The following is an 18,268-nucleotide window of genomic DNA, read 5'->3' on the forward strand; positions in this document are numbered from 1 at the left end:
TTCCATATGCTTGTCATCTCTAAATGAGCATATTAATGTTTCTATGCATTTAAAATGTTTTACTGTTTCCCTGGAGTGAGTTTTTAACCGCAATTTCTCAGTTCCTTTTTAAAACACGATACATTTGCAGATGTACAAACATACAGTAGGCTAAAATATCGAATCATAAAAGTTCATTTATATTCGTAGTAGGCTACTGAACATTTATTTTATTTATCGTTTACTTACATGTGCTTTGGAAGGATTAACTGTTTTTACCAAGTCACTGTAACGACCTTGCTTCATTGATATGTGGACATTATTTTGCGTTTATGAATTGTACATTATCATGCTGGTGTCTGTGACATAAAATAAACACATCTGTGCTTACAACATTGTTTGAGTAGCCGTTTTGTGAATATTATAATGATACCCGCGTCCACCGCGCCCGTCTCTGTTTACCGTTAATGCTGATATATGAATCCACATATTATCACTTCTAAAGTTCGGTTCGTTTTTAATGACAAGAGTGCCAGTGCTGTGCACCAAACAGATTTTTTTTTAAGCGGTTGTGAGCATCTTATCAGCACCTTCCTGACAAATATTCTCACGTCAGAAAAGGCGGGGGCTCGCTGTGGTGTTTAACGGTCTTGTCCACACCCATCACGTAGAGCAGCTGTACACTGTGTTCGTGGGCTGTATATTCTGTGGCAAATGTTATAGGGAGATTACAGCTAAAACTGAACACGTGTGCACATGAGGAACATTTGTGTAACTGATGACGCAGTGCAAAAAAACATTTTTTCACAGTATGCATGTACAGAGTGTTTAAGGGGCTGTCAAGTCAAAATGATCTATATGGCTTCATCTTTGTTTGACAAACCACGCTCTTTGCAATAGCCCTAAAATCATACAGAATCACAATGAATATGACACGACGTCACGACGTCAAGACGTGTCCCGTAAGGTTTAGTATTAGTGATTTCAACTGCTATATGTTTTTGTGGGTTTTGTAAGAGATTTTACCAGTTTTGAGCTCCATTTGGCCCTGTTAACCTATCAAAATGAGTCCATCTAAGAACAACCACAGGGATTCTGGACACAGGGAAACATTTTATTGGAGACTTCAGTGCCTAATTAGAAATACAATGCCCCTATTGAAGGTAATGTAGATGTATTACTTATACAATAATAATACAATGACATATTTGGTGAACAATGACAACCATTTTTTTTTATTCTGACAGTAACTCTTTTTAGTTGACATCAGCCTGATCATTTTTATATATTTTCGAATGTATTATTATTATTTTAAACCATTGTTCGAAATTTGAGTCCTTGGCTATGATATTTTATTAGTGTTTTGTTATGCGGCCTGCAACATGCCAAAATCCACTGTTGTCAGTTTTGAGTTTTGTGAGATAAAAACAACTTACCTTTGTTGGCCGTCAATGTAATGAGTCACTGACGATGGATGATGCCACACGTGAACGGGAGTTAGGTGAATGAATTTAATAAAAGTGAACACAGGAACAAAACCGGGTAATCCAAACTTCCTCGGGTAAAAACTGATAAATCCAACATACACCCACGAAACAGACAGAGAACAACAAAACATCCACGGAACAAACAAGGTAATCCAACGGGTATAAATCCTCCACAGAAACAAGGGGTACGGAACTAGGTAACACGGTCTTACAACTTACATTAACTAATATTACATTACTTTAATACCAGGCAATAAACAAAGGGAAAGTGGGAATATATATAGTGTCCGGGTAATGGGGTGCAGGTGCAAACGTCAATTATGAGGGATCGTGGGAAAAGAACACCCTGGGGCAAAAACGGGGAAAAACATACTAAGGGACCGACGGAGTGTTACAGTTAGAGTAAATATTTTGTGATTTTTAAGGTCATACTTTGGTTTACAGAGTGTCCGACAACAAGTTTACGTACATACACGCGGTGTAAAAACACTTTCATTTTCTAATAATAGGCAGTTATTATTAGCTTACTTCTTGAATGACTCTCAAATGATTCGTTCGGCGATTCATCTGTTTAATCCCCTCCTTTCTGTCAGCCTACTCTGTTCTGATTGGTCAGATGGTCTAGTCTGCTGTGATTGGTCTACCGCGTGCAGTGTCGCAATGGAACGTAGGCAGCATTACACGCAGTGATGCAAATCCGACCCAGAACTGAAATGAGAATGACAGACGACTCGTTGGGGTGATTCAGAGTCGACTCCTTTTTTTCCCCAAGTTATTTATTCACTTTCGGCTTTACAACTTTGAAGACTGCTTACACTCACACACAGCAATATTACACACTGCATGAAACGTCATTTAAAGGACATTGTAATATTTACTCTTTAAAAGTATCTTTGTTAGATCATATTTCCAAGAGAATGAATCACTCAAAAACGGAGTGTCCCCAGGTTGATTTGTCTCCTGAGCGAGTGAGAGAATGGAGAAAGTGTTCTAATGGAGAGAGTTAGAAGATGTGTTTACAATCAACACTAAAAACAACTAGTCTTTCTTCCGTTTGAGAGAGAAAGCGAAGGAGAAATTGAGAGCATCACAGCATAACCTTTAAACAAAGAACAAAGAAAAGACCCTGTTTCAAATCGGTTTCACTCAGATTAAATGTTGCCAGCGCACAACCATCACCTCATTGTGCTTTTAAGTGCTTCTCTCTGACTCAGAAAACACCGAGTCATTTCAAATAATGAAAACACCCATAGATCAATAAATCTGAATGGAAATGAAATGAACCAATCAGATAGCAAAAAGCATCAACTTTTCCAGACAACGTACAGGCAAACTGAATAAGGAAACTGTTCTTGTCCTCCAAATGTTCCACTGGTGTGTATTTCACTTAGTAAGACAGACAGCCCTGTAGTCATTAATCACAATATATTTGTGAAGACTCCAAGAACCTCTCTGAGGGATTTCTTTTACCTTTTGATGTTCAGACCTGTTTTAAAGAACTACTACACAAATAAAATTGTTTTGCATTATGCACATTATATATATATATATTATATGCACAGCGATTACCCCGCACATCGAAAAACGACGCCAAAGGGGTACCCTGCGTGTTAAAAAGCAACGTCAAGGGGCGCTGCCCGAACATCAATATGTGACGAGTCGGGAGTGAGAATGTGTTGGCCTGTTGTCTGTTGTAAAAGTTACTCTTCAGCAGGTTACTGAGCCCAGGAGTACATCATGTTCCACGCCTGCCTCTTTCCCTCATGCTTGGAGACATTAAACTAGTAGCTATTCTGTTGCAGTTAGTGTAATTCTGGTTCACCCTTATTTCTGTCAGGCCGACTGTCGTCAAATATTTAAACAATAGCAATATTTAAGGTTGGCGGAATGAAACTGTTCTGGGCAAAGTCTCCGCCTGTGCAGGAGCGCAGCAATACATGCGGGGGGCATGGGGGGGCCTTATGTTGTCGATTTTATTTAATGATGGTATGCTGGAATTTATTTCAATTATTCAAGTTTTGTGTTATATTATAATTATCGCTCCAGTTGTGTCATAACCCTTATTGTAGGCATCACTATAGAGATGCTGCTATAGAAGCCAGTTAGGTATATATTAAGTTCTGAAAATAGAGCCATAGATGCGCTAAGCTAAACAAAGGCTCATGTGTCTAGCATTAACATATATATTTATAATATGACAAAACAAATAATTTTGGGATGGCTTTCTAATTTTACAAAATACCGAAGCACAGTAAACGTTCAGAGAGCGTGTTACCTTTCAAATAAAGCATTATTATAATACCACAACTTTACACAGTGCACAAATGTTTGGGTGTAATGTTTGGTACTTGTCTTGGACCACATCAGGACATCACTGGACATATTAAACCAGCTCTTCTTTTAGTCTTATCTATTTATTGCCATATTGAGGCATTTCACAATGTTTATGAGGTATTGCAGAATACAACCATGTTAAAAAAAAGTTGTACATCTTGGACCCTCTTCTTTGAACACATTTTACTTTTGGTATAATTTCTGTCATCATTTAATCCCCCTTATTTACAACACAACTACAGGGAAATTGTTTTTATGGAGTCACCCAACAGCAGGTTAAATGTGTCTGATACAGAGCAGAAATAGTGCCGACACATACTTAAAGCCATATTGTGTTAACTCCTATTTTTGGCTCTTCCCAAAGTTATCTTGCTTCTCCACACCTACCCCCCTTCTGTCGTTCTCTATGTATGTCTTTCTTTCTTTGTTGGTCGGCTATCGGTTTCACTCACACCGTGTGTCCCTGCCTCTGCTTCTGAAATAGTAACACTATCAGAACTGGAAGGAGAAGACAATGCCATGTTTTCAGAATACTGTCCAGATCAGTAATATGTTTTCCTTGTGTGGACTGTAGCAGATCAAAATTTCAGGTTGAACTACAGTATCATTTTGGATATTTTGTGCGTCCCCACAACATGGGGAAATCCTGACCCTCCACCCCCCACGCACACAAGTGGCTCACATCATGTACACACTACACACAAAGATAAGGCAGAACATTTTGTGCAGACTTAAATTCACTCCATTAAATTGCAGCACTACTAAAGTTGTGCATCCAGTAAATGTACTTAGACTTAACCTAGTTGATTTTATTGAATTTAGTTTGTGATTTAAATGCTGATAATTATCTTTCTACCCGTGCCTTCTCTCAATTCCTTTAAACTGTCATTTCAATCATTTTCAACTATTGAACAGCTCCTGCAGCTGGAATTTCAACACTATCATCTGCACATTTCAGCTGTCATACGATGAATTGTTGTGTTCCTTTGGGCAGCTATCTGCCTACAGGTGTTACCACCTAATCCTGCGGCTTTATAGATCATGTAATCTACAGTATAGAGGCCTTTGCAGTGCCAAGATTATAGGTATTTGAGTGAGGAATGTGACTGACTATATGATATATGTGCTCCAGAGGGGATGTCGGCAGGATCCCCTGTTTAATGTGGAGAGAAGCAGTTTTGGCCTACTTGGCCTTCCATATACTCCCTCTCTCCGGTGTCGCGTCTTTTAGCCCCGCCCTCTCGTTCCCTTGTTAACTTCTCCTTGGTGTTTGATCCCCTTCACCTGCCCGTCACCCTCCCTGTGTTATTATCCCTCGTTTGTATTCCCCTTTAAATAGTCCTCATGTTTCATTGTTTCATTCTATGTTCCTTTGTTCCCGTGTGCCTCCGATGTTCACCGTATCGCCTGTGCCTCTTGTTGCTGTTTCGTCAGTCATAGTAAGTGTTTAGTTTAGTTTAGTTTAGTCCATGTCAAGTGTATGTGAGTCTAGTGGTTAGTTAGTTTACGTCCCTATTACTTGTATTATTATCTTGTTCTTGTTTACACCCCATCGCGGGTTTTTGTTTTGTGTTCGTTAATTTATCTGAGTTTGCTAGTCGAAAATGTGACTCACGAATGATGACTGATCAGACCTGCTGATATTGATACTACCTCTACAGACAAAGAATCCATTAATACAATCCATTAATACACAATCATTCATTTTTGGTTTGCTACCTTTTTCTTTACTTTTGATTGTAGATGGTTGTGTTTGCCTAACAAAGTGAGGTGTTTCCCACCTTCTTTTGAAATATTTTAGGTCTGTAACAATTGAAACAATTTAACATTGTGACATCTTGCGTCACAGAAACACACAAGCATCCTCTCTATTTTCTCTCTTCAGTCTTTATAATGAGCATGTTGACAGGCGATCCTGACCCAAGCGGAGCTCTATAACATCAGCAGTACTTATGTAATGTGGAGCTAGGCCAGAACTTTTCTAGCCTGGCTTTACACATATGTAGACCCCCACAAGCACAAATCAATAAACATTTTCAATTTATGGAAGGGTCCCAAACACATAAGCATTGTGGGGGTGACTGTTTTTTCAGCTTAGACACCCTAGCAAAAGCATTATGCTCAATTTTTTAAAGGGGTCATATGGTGCGAATACATGTTTTCCTGTGTCTTTGGTGTGTTTGGTGTGTCTTTGGTGTGTAAATTGCCCATGAATGTATTAGACACGTAAAATTGCAAAAATGAAAACAAAAGATGCATTCTATCTAAAAGCGAATGCTCACCCAGACCTGCCTGAAACGCCCAAATCTACATCAGTTGGTGTTCTGATTTGACTAAGACCGCCCAAATGTATACGCAAGTAAGGTGGGCGTACCTGTCAGTACAATTGCTTTGGAACCTGATGTTCCAAATATGGTAAGAGGCGTTACATTTCCGTCACACGCTTGCAGTATTCCACCAATCACTACACACTGGTTTACTGGCCAATCATAGCACACCTCACTTTTCAGAGATGCGGGGCAAAGAGGAGATACAAACATGCACGGTATGTGGAAAATACAGCGTTTTTGAACCTTAAATCGTATATACACATTGCATTACATCTAAAACGAACAATAATATTCGTTATTATTGTCTTGTCATATGACCCCTTTAACATATTTTCCAAACTCCCCTGCTATTGGTCAGATAAACAGGTAGTTCTAAAACAACACATTTATATGAGACACTGTTGTTGTGTTGGGCAGCAAGGGATGCTTAAAGGGGTGATGCAACGGTATGTCATGCATTCTGACTTCTTTACAATGTTAAACATGCTGTCTTCTCATGCTTTACATGGTCAACTTGTCAAAAAACGAGTTGGCCGTATTACGTAATATTTCTGTGCTCGATACACTCCCCCAGCGATCATACAGGTTTCGGAAAGCTTTTTTCGAACATATAAAACTGTTTCATAACAATTTTTCTTAGTCCCTTATTGGACAATTCTCCCGGAAAATCACACGGCACGCCCACGCTCACTTGTGTGCAGGAGAGAGAGAGAGCATACGTTCGCGAAGTTCAGGTGTTTGTTTGTTCACTGCATTTGGGTGATGAATGTTCTATAAACGGTGGATATAACGCTGGATTTGGAGATCGTTTGAAACTGATATATGGAGCCGTCCCAGCACTAAAAGATGCCAGACATGAACCGCATGCGGTGAGTGAAACTGATGTCTGTGTTTTGTTGGCAATGGGTGCGCACGTGCTTTAGTTCAGCCTACCCCCACACTCCGTATGCTCTTTGAAGATACGAAGTATGCAATACTACTCTATAGGTACTCAAGATTAAAATGAGATTGGCAGAAACCGCGTGTGTTACGGCCGCTTTAAACAGAGCAATGTTTTGAAAGCGCCACAGAAATACTGTGTTAACATTCTTACATTCTGAGAAATCAACCAACCAATGGCTTCCTTATAGCTGTTAAATTAAGTATTTCAACATAAAAATGACACGCCATAAAGGATGCACAGCTTTTTAACAAGTTCACAATATTTAACTCATCTTAAAATGGTAGGAAAATAAATACGGTGGCTTTTTGCCAAAGTGTGTACTTTGTAACAGTTATTCCACAAGCTGTCCACAGATTTCATGTGCCACGCATTTCATGCGGATTAAGTGTTGCATCAACGTGAATCAACAGAAAGTTGGAAAATTGAGCTGGGAGCTCGAAACCCCTAGAGCAGTTTATGGTTCGTCATTATGATTTCTTTCCCTTCTACTAGCCCAGTTTGAGGTCTGAATCTTCTTTCAATACTGTTCATTCTTTAAAGTGATGTTAATTGTTCCGTCACCCATGGCTGCACGAATGATGAAGGACTGTTTGTTTATGTTTCCGTACTTTTTTTAAAGTTGTAATTGAACAAAAAGTCAAGTACCCTGCAGGTTTCAATATTTGTAAACTTTTGTAGTGAGAGGGCTGTGTCTGATTTTTGTGAATTGATTTATTGACTTGAGTTATGCAGTTTAATTCACTTACGAAATAACTTCACGTATCTTGCAGTTTGTATGTCAGAGGTTTGGAAGACATTGTGAAAAACTTTGTTTGGTGACTGAAGGACAGGTGTTCATTGTCTCCATGTACTTGGTATCATATACAAACCTGATGCAATATTCATGTGTTTATGGTTATAGCATTGATGTGTTTATTCCACTCGCTGATGATGACTAGAGACATGTGATCTGAGCTTTTGGCTGCGAGTTAGTTGAGTTTAAACATCCTGATGTTGTTTTGATTATTAAAACTGTAATTGAAGAGTTTGGTTCCAAAAATCATGTTTTTTATTATGTGATCAGGTTTTTATTGTGTTGTATTGTGTTAGTTAGCTGTATTTTTTGAGTTATTATGGCTTAAATCAAAACAAATTTTTGAAAAAAATATAAAAACTGATTCATCTCATTTTGTAACCAAACTCTTCAATTCATTTCCCCTGTTAAAAAGACCAGCCAATCGCATCACCAGCGTGTCTTTTGGATGCTGGCATTGAATGCTAGTATGTGTGCGTGGTATGCAAGAGGCAGCTTAAGTTAATCAGCAAAGCTTGCATTGATCAACCAGGTTCATCCCAAGAGCCGTGCTGATTGACCAGCATTTTTTGCTGGTGAGCGACATAGCTATTCTGATCTAGCAGCTAGACTGGGACCAAGGACCATCATCCCAATACAGTAGCAGATACGTAATTCACGGTCATGAGTCCTAAATGTGTCTTCACGTAAAGAAAATGTGTGGATTCTTGTTTGCCATTATTCTGTTCGAGTGCTTTACAAGACTTTGCTATGTTGTTTTGTTGGTTTTTAATTTAGTGCATCCTAATGGCCTTAATGAAAAGAACACATTCTGATTGCACAGTATTTTTACTCTAGATATGGATCAGGGTCCTCCCTTAATTGAAATCTATGGGATCCATTTTGCTATGCCAGGAAAAATCGACATTGTCATATTAACAAGTATAAAAATATTACAATTATATCCTGCTATGCACATTTGTGGTATTTTGAGAATTTCGACGTGCAGCGCTTGCAAAAGCCTTCACAAGCACAGCTAATAACACGGAGGTTTACTTTGCTAAAACTATTTAGGGTTTGACATTTGAACGCAAAACGACATTTCCTAGTCTAGCTAACTTTTCTTTTCATGTTGCATTGGAGTTCTCACTGACTCAGCTCAGAAAGATCTTTGGAGTTAATGGATGTGGTTTGGCATGCTTGGGAGTAACGTGCTTTCTTGGTTTATGTAGGTTTACAAATAGTTAAACAATGATGTGAAACGGCTGTTCTGTTCTGCACCCCACCTCCAGCAGCGTGTTGTGATTGAATGCACATGTGTTTCTGTACATTCTTTCAAGCATTCAGGCGTTACAGTAACACAAGCTATTTATAAAAAAACTTACGTAAGCATATTTTCAGTTACAAATAGTAATAAATGCCTATGTTTCAGGAACTGAACCAAATATTTGGTAATAACCATTGACTAAACCGTAACATATTAATTTTGTAACTAAATAATGAACTAAATTAGAAGTTATTGATCAAATACAAATATGTTTTTTGTGCATTTTTTTTAATAAATAGTCAACACAAACAAAATACTGTCTCGCTGCCCACTACCTCATGCAGTTTGTACTAATGCGCACTGTAAATGTACATTACGCTTTAATGTAAACACTGAAAACATTTTTTTTTCTTTAAAGCAATCCCATTTGGCATCAGAACATCTGTTCTTGCTAAATATTCAAAAACCTTTTCACCTCCAAAACCTATAACGTATAACAAAAACTATATGCAAACACTTTATTATATTACTGTTTTTTTCTTTGCTTAGGAAATGTTAAATAGCTGTCTAACATGCGTACATTTCCTTTTTGCTCTTACTTTTGTCAAACACAGGGCTGGGCGATATATATCGCGGTTCACGCTAATTATATGTGTCTAAATCGATTCTGAAATCGATTCGATGTTTTACGCACAGCTCTTTCGTGAACTACGGCTCTTTGATCAGTAGGAAGTGCTGCTCGATCTAAAATCACTACGAGATTGAGTCGTTTATAACGTACATTTGAAAAAGCAACACTCGTCAAACATCATCACTATAAATATACTTTATTATCATGAAAATACCTGAAAAGGTATAAAGAACAGCGATAGAATATGACCACTGGCATTTCCTGGAACTAATTGTTCTTCTTCTGTTTCCCATATTCAGAGTTTCTGCGCAAGAGCGCCCTCTGGCTTTCGGATGTGGCGGCGTTTAACCGTTATTCATTGAGAAACTGAGAGCATAAGAATCGCACGATATATCGCACGATATATCGCCCAGCCCTAACACATAGCACTACCATATGGCTCATTCACTTACAAACCCTTAGGTTCTTTCAATCATGTTAAGCCCATGAAGGTTGTTATGTGTCATTTTGTAATTGCTGCCTGACTGTGCCGTCAGCTATCCTGAACCCGAGCTGCTTCTATTTCTTTAGGGCATTGTCACTTAAAGTCTTACTCCAGGATGCACGTTACTCACGTTTAAGCCAAACATGCAGCTTTAACATGGTTTAACAGTTCAAATCCAATAGAATGTTCAACTTAACCATTTTTTAACCCTTTACTTTCTGCTGTTATATATTGTGTCAGTTCTGTGTCACAAAACTAAAGACTACTTCAATGTCTTAAGGGGGTCACAAACTGGATGAGAAGTGCAAAGCTATGCAGTATTGCGTCAACTCTCATGTATCTGATTCTGGACAGAGCACACTTTAGACACATTTAGTTTAATAATACTTATTATATGTAATCATTTATAAGCTAACTGGTGATATACACTACTTATTGTCAGGGGACGGGAGGCAGAACCCAGGCGCAGACAACAAGGGGTTAAACGTAACCAGAACTCTTTATTAAATAACACAAACAAAAACCCACGAGGGGGTAAAACAACAAAAAACAGGGGAATATAATAACACAGACTTAACAGGAACACTAAACTAAATAAACTAGACTTCAAATTAATATCAGACATTTAAACATACACATTCTTTTTTAAGACAATGAGACGCATTTCATTCAAGTGTCCAAAAACGTTTGACCGGTAGTGTATCATATTTTTGTGGAGGGTTGGGGTAGTTTTTATGGATTTAAAGAGGGGTGTGACCGAAAACGTTTGAGAACCACTGCTGTTGGTCAACCAATGTAACAACTCAGTGCATTAATATAGAATATGTGACCCTGGACAACAAAACCAGTCTTATGGGTCAATTTTTCGAAATTGAGATTTTTACATAATCTGAAAGCTGAATAAATAAACTTTCTATAGATATATAAATTGTTAGAATAGGACAATATCTGGCTGAGATACAACCGTTTAAAACTCTGGAATATGAGAGCGCAAAAAAAATCAAAATATTGAGAAAATTGCCTTTGAAGTTGTTAATCAGGGGCACTGTGGCAGACCATCCACTCACAAAAATAAAGTTTTGATATTTACAAAATATCTTCATGGAACATGATCTTTACTTAATATCCTAATGATTTTTGGCATAAAAGAAAAATCGATAATTTTGACCCATGCAATGTATTTTTGTTTTTTACTAAAAATGTTCCCGTGCTACTTAAGACTGGTTTTGTGATCCAGGGTCACATATGTCATTACAAGTGAGCCTCAATTGAGAATTTAGAGTTAGAGCTGTCCATTTTATGTTTTACATCTTAATATCTTAATATAAATGTCAGGATTGTTTTTAATACTTTAGAGCAGTGGTTCTCAAACTTTTTCGTTGTAAGGCCCCCTTTGTGTAGAGTGCATCGCTTTGCGGCCCCCCAAATAAAGACTTATAATCTTAAATTTAACATTTTTATTTAAACAAAAACATATTCGGTTATACAATGCTGAAACATCAATTCTTTTGTCTGGTGGTCTTATGTTTCTGATGTTTGATTGCATAAAATCTATGATCAATTTCTATATTTCATAAAATGCCACAAAATCTGTGGCCCCCCTGGATCCATCTCGGGGCCCCCCGAGGGGCCACGGCCCCCAGTTTGAGAACTACTGCTTTAGAGTTACAGTAGAGTCACTGTGTAGTGTACAGCAGTGGTTGGACTCTACTTACGGCTTGTCAGAAGCAATGTTTTTATGGAAAATTGTTGTTTTAGGGTTGCTTACTTTGGGTCGAGACAACTTTACATATAGACAAACATTTCTGCTTTTAGAAGGCACTTGAGTCAAATGCATGCTTACGGTATATACAGCCTAAAAAAAGCTCCGCTTGCCAAATGCACTGTATATTGTTAGGCGGGTGATTGAAAGACCCACTCCTCACCTCTTAACCCCCCCCCCACTGCCAGTTTGTTTTTACTAGACAGATATTCTGGTCCTAGGAAGATAGAGCATGTATTTGGGGTATTACCTGGGGTTGAAACAGGTCTTTGTATATAAGCGGGTCTTGATCGCATGACTAATATGAGGCTGGATATGGGGACATCAGTCAATGTTGATTGTACACAACGTGGATGGAAAAGCAGTCTCATGTTGACTGGAAATGCAAAACCGATGTTTTGAGTCACTAATGGTGGCCTTTTTGCTGTTATAACGTGTATAGGTACTCAGTGGGAGAGTACCATAGTAAACCGAGATATAGCGTGAGTGACTACACCGAGGGCTAACATGTGTGCATAAAAGGGAACAACGCCTGTCAGTCATTTAGTGTCAAAAAGCCTTGGGCTCTAGGGAAAGAGCAGTTGGGTGGGGAAGAAACGTGTTTAAACAGGAATTATTAAATGCATTTTTCTAAGCGTGTGAGATTGCTTCTGTTAAATTAGTTTTTTTCTATTTTTTAAACCTTTGGTTTATCTGTGAAAGGCCAATTCAGAGATTTCAGCTATTGGTGTGTTTGTTTTCACCTTGGGTTGCAGTGTAAATTCAAGAAGAGGCTGGGAGAGGTGGGATATTTGGACATGTACTTCATTTGTACATATAATGTTTTGTGCATTACATTTAATCAATAAAATTGTGGAAAAAAAAACGGACACTACACAAGGGTTAAAATATGCAGACATCTGAGTTTTGCAGTGGAAATGTATTTGCCTTAAGTTAAATGTAGACGCTATTCTTTCAGACTCTCTGTCCCTATCCTATATGTATTCAGCATTACAGCGTGGTCACTCAAGACATAAATGCACACTGCTTTTCCTAGAATTCATTCAATGTTGGATTCATGGTGCTCGGGCTGGTGTCTCTGAGGAGTTTCCACCCACCTCACACGGCTAAAAGGCCCTGGCCAGCTAAATCAGGCCTTTCATACCCACAAGAGGACAGAAACGCTCATGTTGCCAAATCATTTCTTGTCAATGGTCCAGTTGCAGTTCACTAAAGGTTTTCAAACGCCTATGTTTCGAATAGGTTGTAACTATGTGAATAGTATGTAACGCTATATAATCAAAATAATTCGTTTGAGTTACAGATTCTTATCTGCTTTAGTGGCATTTGAATATCTGCCAGAGTAACCAGTGATTGATGCTTACCGAAGGAGGATGTAAGTCATACAAATTGTCAATTAAACTTAAGTTCTCTTTTTGCCTCAATAGGGTATGAAAGATCTCATTCGTCCAGGTTTTCTTAGAATATCTTGTACGATTTATACTCCATCATTGGGACATGAAAGAACAAGGTTATGACTAAAATGTTGTGCATATTCTTGTTTTTTTTTTTCTCTGTCAGACTCGAAAACTGACGAAAGTGGAGAGGCAGCGCTTCAGCGAAGAGGTAGACATGCTAAAGGGTCTTCAGCACCCAAACATTGTGCGCTTTTATGACTCCTGGAAGTCCACTGTGAAGGGTCACAAATGTATCCTGCTGGTCACTGAGCTCATGACGTCTGGCACTCTAAAAACGTGAGTTTGTTTTTAATTTAAGAATCTCTTTTACTGTATTAATGTCTTGATATGCTAAGGAGATGCTGATGTATCTGCCCTCTTCTTAGGTATCTGAAGCGCTTTAAGGAAATGAAACTAAAGCTTCTGCAGAGGTGGAGTCGTCAGATCCTTAAAGGACTTCATTTCCTGCATACACGCACCCCTCCCATCATCCACAGGGACCTGAAGTGTGACAACATCTTCATCACAGGACCCACAGGAAGTGTGAAGATTGGTGACCTTGGACTGGCCACACTCAAAAGAGCGAGTTTTGCAAAGAGTGTGATAGGTATTTGATTGCAAGCCAGTAATTGTCATTATTTTATTATACATTTTGTAATGTGTTCCAAACCTGTATACATTTCTTTGTTCTGTTGAACACAAAGAAAGATATTTGGAAAAATGTTAGCAACTGACATTTCTGGGACATCATTGACTACCATAGTAGGAAAAATAAAAATGGTAGTCAAAAGTGCCCTAGAACTGTTTGCTTTGCTAAATTCTTCTAAATATCTCATTTTGTGATCAACAAATGAAAAACAAAAAAATGATACGGCAATTTTTCTGCTATAGTAGTCAATGATGACCCAGAAATGGGTGCTAACATTTCTTCAAATATCTTCCTGTTCATCAGATCAGTTTTATAACAACTTGTGACTGAGCAAATGATGACAGAATCTTCTTTTTTGGGTGGAATATCCCTTTAAAGATTCCGTTTTCTCTTTGAAATTTGCACCTTTGATCATAAGAGCCTTACAATAAAACCTGTGGCAATATCATGATACTGTACATTGACATTTCAATATCATGATACTGAAATTGAAATAGATAGTATGTGCGTTGTATGTGTAGATATAAACAGAAAAGTCTATCCACATCCATCGCACTCCATCCATCTATCCAAGGTCCTTCTAAAACATGGTATTACTCTGTACCGTGTCCAATAATCATGGTATTACCATAGTTGGTTTTGTTGGTAATGACTAGAGCAATATTGTCCAAACTGTGTTTCACAGGAACGCCAGAATTCATGGCTCCAGAAATGTATGAGGAGAAGTATGATGAGGCGGTGGATGTCTACGCATTTGGCATGTGCATCTTGGAGATGACCACATCGGAATATCCATACTCAGAGTGCCAAAACGCAGCACAAATTTACCGCAAAGTCACAAGCGTGAGTTTAAACATGTCTGTATCAGCTAAAAACATTTTGTAAAATTGATCAGAATTGATCAGAAAGTAGACAAAACTTAGCTTGTCTATGAATGTGTAAGGTCCGTTTTGAGGGTGCAGAAGGAGCCTGGTCACTTAAAGACAAGCGGTTATAAAGAAGTGAATTTCTTTTGGCCACATAATGGAGCATAACCCTTACGTTTTGTCCTGTGTGTTTGCATAGTGTTCGTATGCACAGATGGCTTAGAATTTAGACCTTTAAACCAGCATAGAAAATGCAATAAGCATCCTTTTCTGTTCACTAATTTAATTTTCTTCATGCATTGCCATGACTTGTCTCTGAGCAAGGTTTAAGACTTGCGGCTTGGGTTTTAATTTGAGCTTAAGGCAGATATATAAATAGCCCCTGTTAGTTTTTTGTAATTAGAGAGGCCTGTACACAGAATAGTTAACATTGTGTCAATTGTCTAAGCTTGATTTCATTTTGGAAAACTTGCAACATATGCATCCACTCAACAAAAACTGTCCTGACCTTAGATACAATTTTGCAGATAGGATCTTCATACAACTACATACATTACAGACCATTTTAAAGGGGTCATATGACACGGCTAAAACGAATATGATCGTTTGTTTTAGATGGAATGCAATGTGTATACACGATTTAAGGTTCAAAAACGCTGTATTTTCCACATACCGTGCATGTTTGTATCTCCTCTTTGCCCCGCCTCTCTGAAAAGCGAGGTGTGCTATGATTGGCCAGTTAACCAGTGCATAGTGATTGACGGAATACTGCAAGCATGTGATGAAATGTAACGCCTCTTACCATATTTGGAACATCAGGTTCCTCTTCAATTGTGCTGACAGGTACGCCCACCTTACTTGCGCACACATTTGGGCGGTCTTAGTCAACTCATACCACCAACTGACGTAGATTTGTGGGGGTGTGGTTACACGAGGCGTTTCAGGCAGGTCTGGGTGAGCATTCGCTTTTAGATAGAATGCATCTTTTGTTCCCACACTTTCATTTTTGCAATTTTATGTGTCTAATATATGCATGGGCAACTTATAACACACCAAAGACACAGAAAAACACTTATTTGTGCCATATGACCCCTTTAAATGAAATGAGTCTACATGCTGCGGTCAAGTAGATACTCAGTGTTTACCTTATTAAAGTGAACGTTTCAATACCTCAATAGTTTGTAATTAAAAGTACTGTTTTTTAACTGGATTGGAGTGATACAAAAAACACTTTAACAGGTTTTCAATTGTATTTCTTTTGTATAATGTTGCACATCAGGAACCAAATTATGATGTTTATAAGCCTGTTCCTAGACCTCATACACACTGTATTTAGATTACGGCAATGATTTCACCTCTACATGTTTGCTAAATGACGTGTCTTAAATGAACGAAACAAAGCCTGCACTGAAAAATTTGTTGAGTGTTAATGACAAATCCAAGCACCTCAGTAAAGTGTAAGCGGAATGGGCAGTCATCCAAGAATCCAACACCTCACCAGACTCACTGCTTTATGGACCTTATGCTCCACAAATATTACGTGAGACTGCAAGGAAAGTGTCAACGGGAGTGACCAAGTCTAGCTCCCCAAGCTGTCATTATGTGAAATCCTTGTATAAACTTTACAGTATTACTTTTGAATGGCTGTGCAATAACCATGTTACTATGCAAAACAAAAGTGATACAGTCAGATATAGTCTAAATATGATAATGTGACAGAGAACTGGTGTGAAATGTAACAAGTAGGCAAACGGTAAATCGTAGTGGTCTTGTAGTGTAATTATCAACTCCCAAGCAAATAAAAGTGTTACAGGGCATAAAACATTGGAATAGAGTGACTGAGTCCTCTTGTCTGGTGGTTTTATGAATAGATGTCCATTATACAGTTAAATAAGCGAGTCGCTACTTTCTTACTCTTGAACATGCTTTAGCTGAACTTTAAAGGTCTTTGCACATACAGTCCGAAATTTTCGTATGCGTTTGTATGGTGTCTCTGAATTGTCAAAACGCCTATGCTACGGATGCGAAAAACACAGAAAATCTAACCCAGTCCGAATTTTTTTATGACGGACAAAAATATCGGAGGCAGTGTGTAAACGCGATTGACATAACGTGAGGTCGTATTTATTTTTTAACGTGTGGACATTTCGGACGCAATGTCGGACTCACTGTGCAATGGCCTTTAGTCTGAAATTAGTACTCATTTAGATCAAATCTAACACAAATGTATTTATTTGATTATAATGAAATTGTTGTTTGATTTTTTTCACTGATTGAAAATATGTCTGTAGATTTAGTTTTTCTTTGTTTAAATACATTTGAGAAGCCTCCCAATATTTCTTTGATCAATGTCTGGGTTGTTTTCAAACCTTGTGACCTTTTAAATTGGGATTCATAAAAATAACCTGACATCCATGAATTGCGTTAGCAAAACATATTTCTCATTACTGACTGATGTAAAGATTTGACATTTGCTGTATTTAATATTTCAGGGAATAAAGCCTGACAGTTTCTACAAAGTGAAAGTTCCGGAGTTAAAGGAAATCATTGAAGGCTGTATCCGCATGAACAAAGATGAAAGGTACATTCATAGTACGACTTACCTATTCACTCTCTTTGTTCTTTTGATGCCTGCTACAATCCTGATCTGGTTTCAAAATCAACGATCTTACATTTAATAGTAACCGCCATTACTATTACAGCTGAATACTGCAACATTCGGCAGTGACTTATTTGCTACTACATTTTTTGCTCACAATTTGCTTCACTTTTATTTGAACGAAACTACACTTTTCCAATACAATAATATCGTTTTTTAACAAAACTTTTTAAGCCCATTTCAAACTAATGATTTCTACATTTCACTTTGTAATTTTAGAGTAGAGCTCTAACTGTAATACAGTTTGTTTGACTTTATACCAATCCAACTGTTTACTAGGTATACCATTCAAGACTTGCTGGAGCACACATTCTTCCAGGAGAACAACGGTGTCCACGTTGAATTGGCTGAGGAAGATGATATGGTCAAATCCAGTCTCAAGCTGTGGCTTCGTATGGACGACACCAAGAAGCTCCATGGGAAGTACAAGGACAACAATGCAATCGAGTTTCTGTTTGAGCTCTACAAAGATGTGCCAGAGGAGGTGGCACAGGAGATGGTGAGTTTGAGTTGTGGTCCCACACCTACAAAGCGTGGTTTACCGCCATTGTAAGGCTGTGCCCAGGCCGAATTCCAGCCAAGGGCTGTTACTAGCACAATATCATAGATCACTTCTCAAAGACTCCAGTTAGTGTGCTGTCACACCCTGGGTGCAATTTACTGTGTGTT

At 38.2% G+C, this 18,268-nt stretch overlaps 1 protein-coding gene across 2 annotated transcripts in view; it reads left to right on the forward strand.

The window, feature by feature from the left end:
• Positions 1 to 18,268, forward strand: part of wnk4a (WNK lysine deficient protein kinase 4a) — a 57,804-nt gene that overhangs the window by 10,054 nt on the left and 29,482 nt on the right. For both annotated transcript variants that reach the window (XM_057358156.1, XM_057358157.1), the window contains exons 3-7: positions 13,550 to 13,722; positions 13,812 to 14,032; positions 14,760 to 14,917; positions 17,433 to 17,521; positions 17,879 to 18,098. In XM_057358156.1, the coding sequence (XP_057214139.1) occupies positions 13,550 to 13,722; positions 13,812 to 14,032; positions 14,760 to 14,917; positions 17,433 to 17,521; positions 17,879 to 18,098 (861 nt within the window). The remainder of the gene's footprint in view (positions 1 to 13,549; positions 13,723 to 13,811; positions 14,033 to 14,759; positions 14,918 to 17,432; positions 17,522 to 17,878; positions 18,099 to 18,268) is intronic.

Source organism: Triplophysa rosa, linkage group LG18 (assembly GCF_024868665.1).
Source record: "Triplophysa rosa linkage group LG18, Trosa_1v2, whole genome shotgun sequence".
Lineage (NCBI taxonomy): Eukaryota > Metazoa > Chordata > Actinopteri > Cypriniformes > Nemacheilidae > Triplophysa > Triplophysa rosa.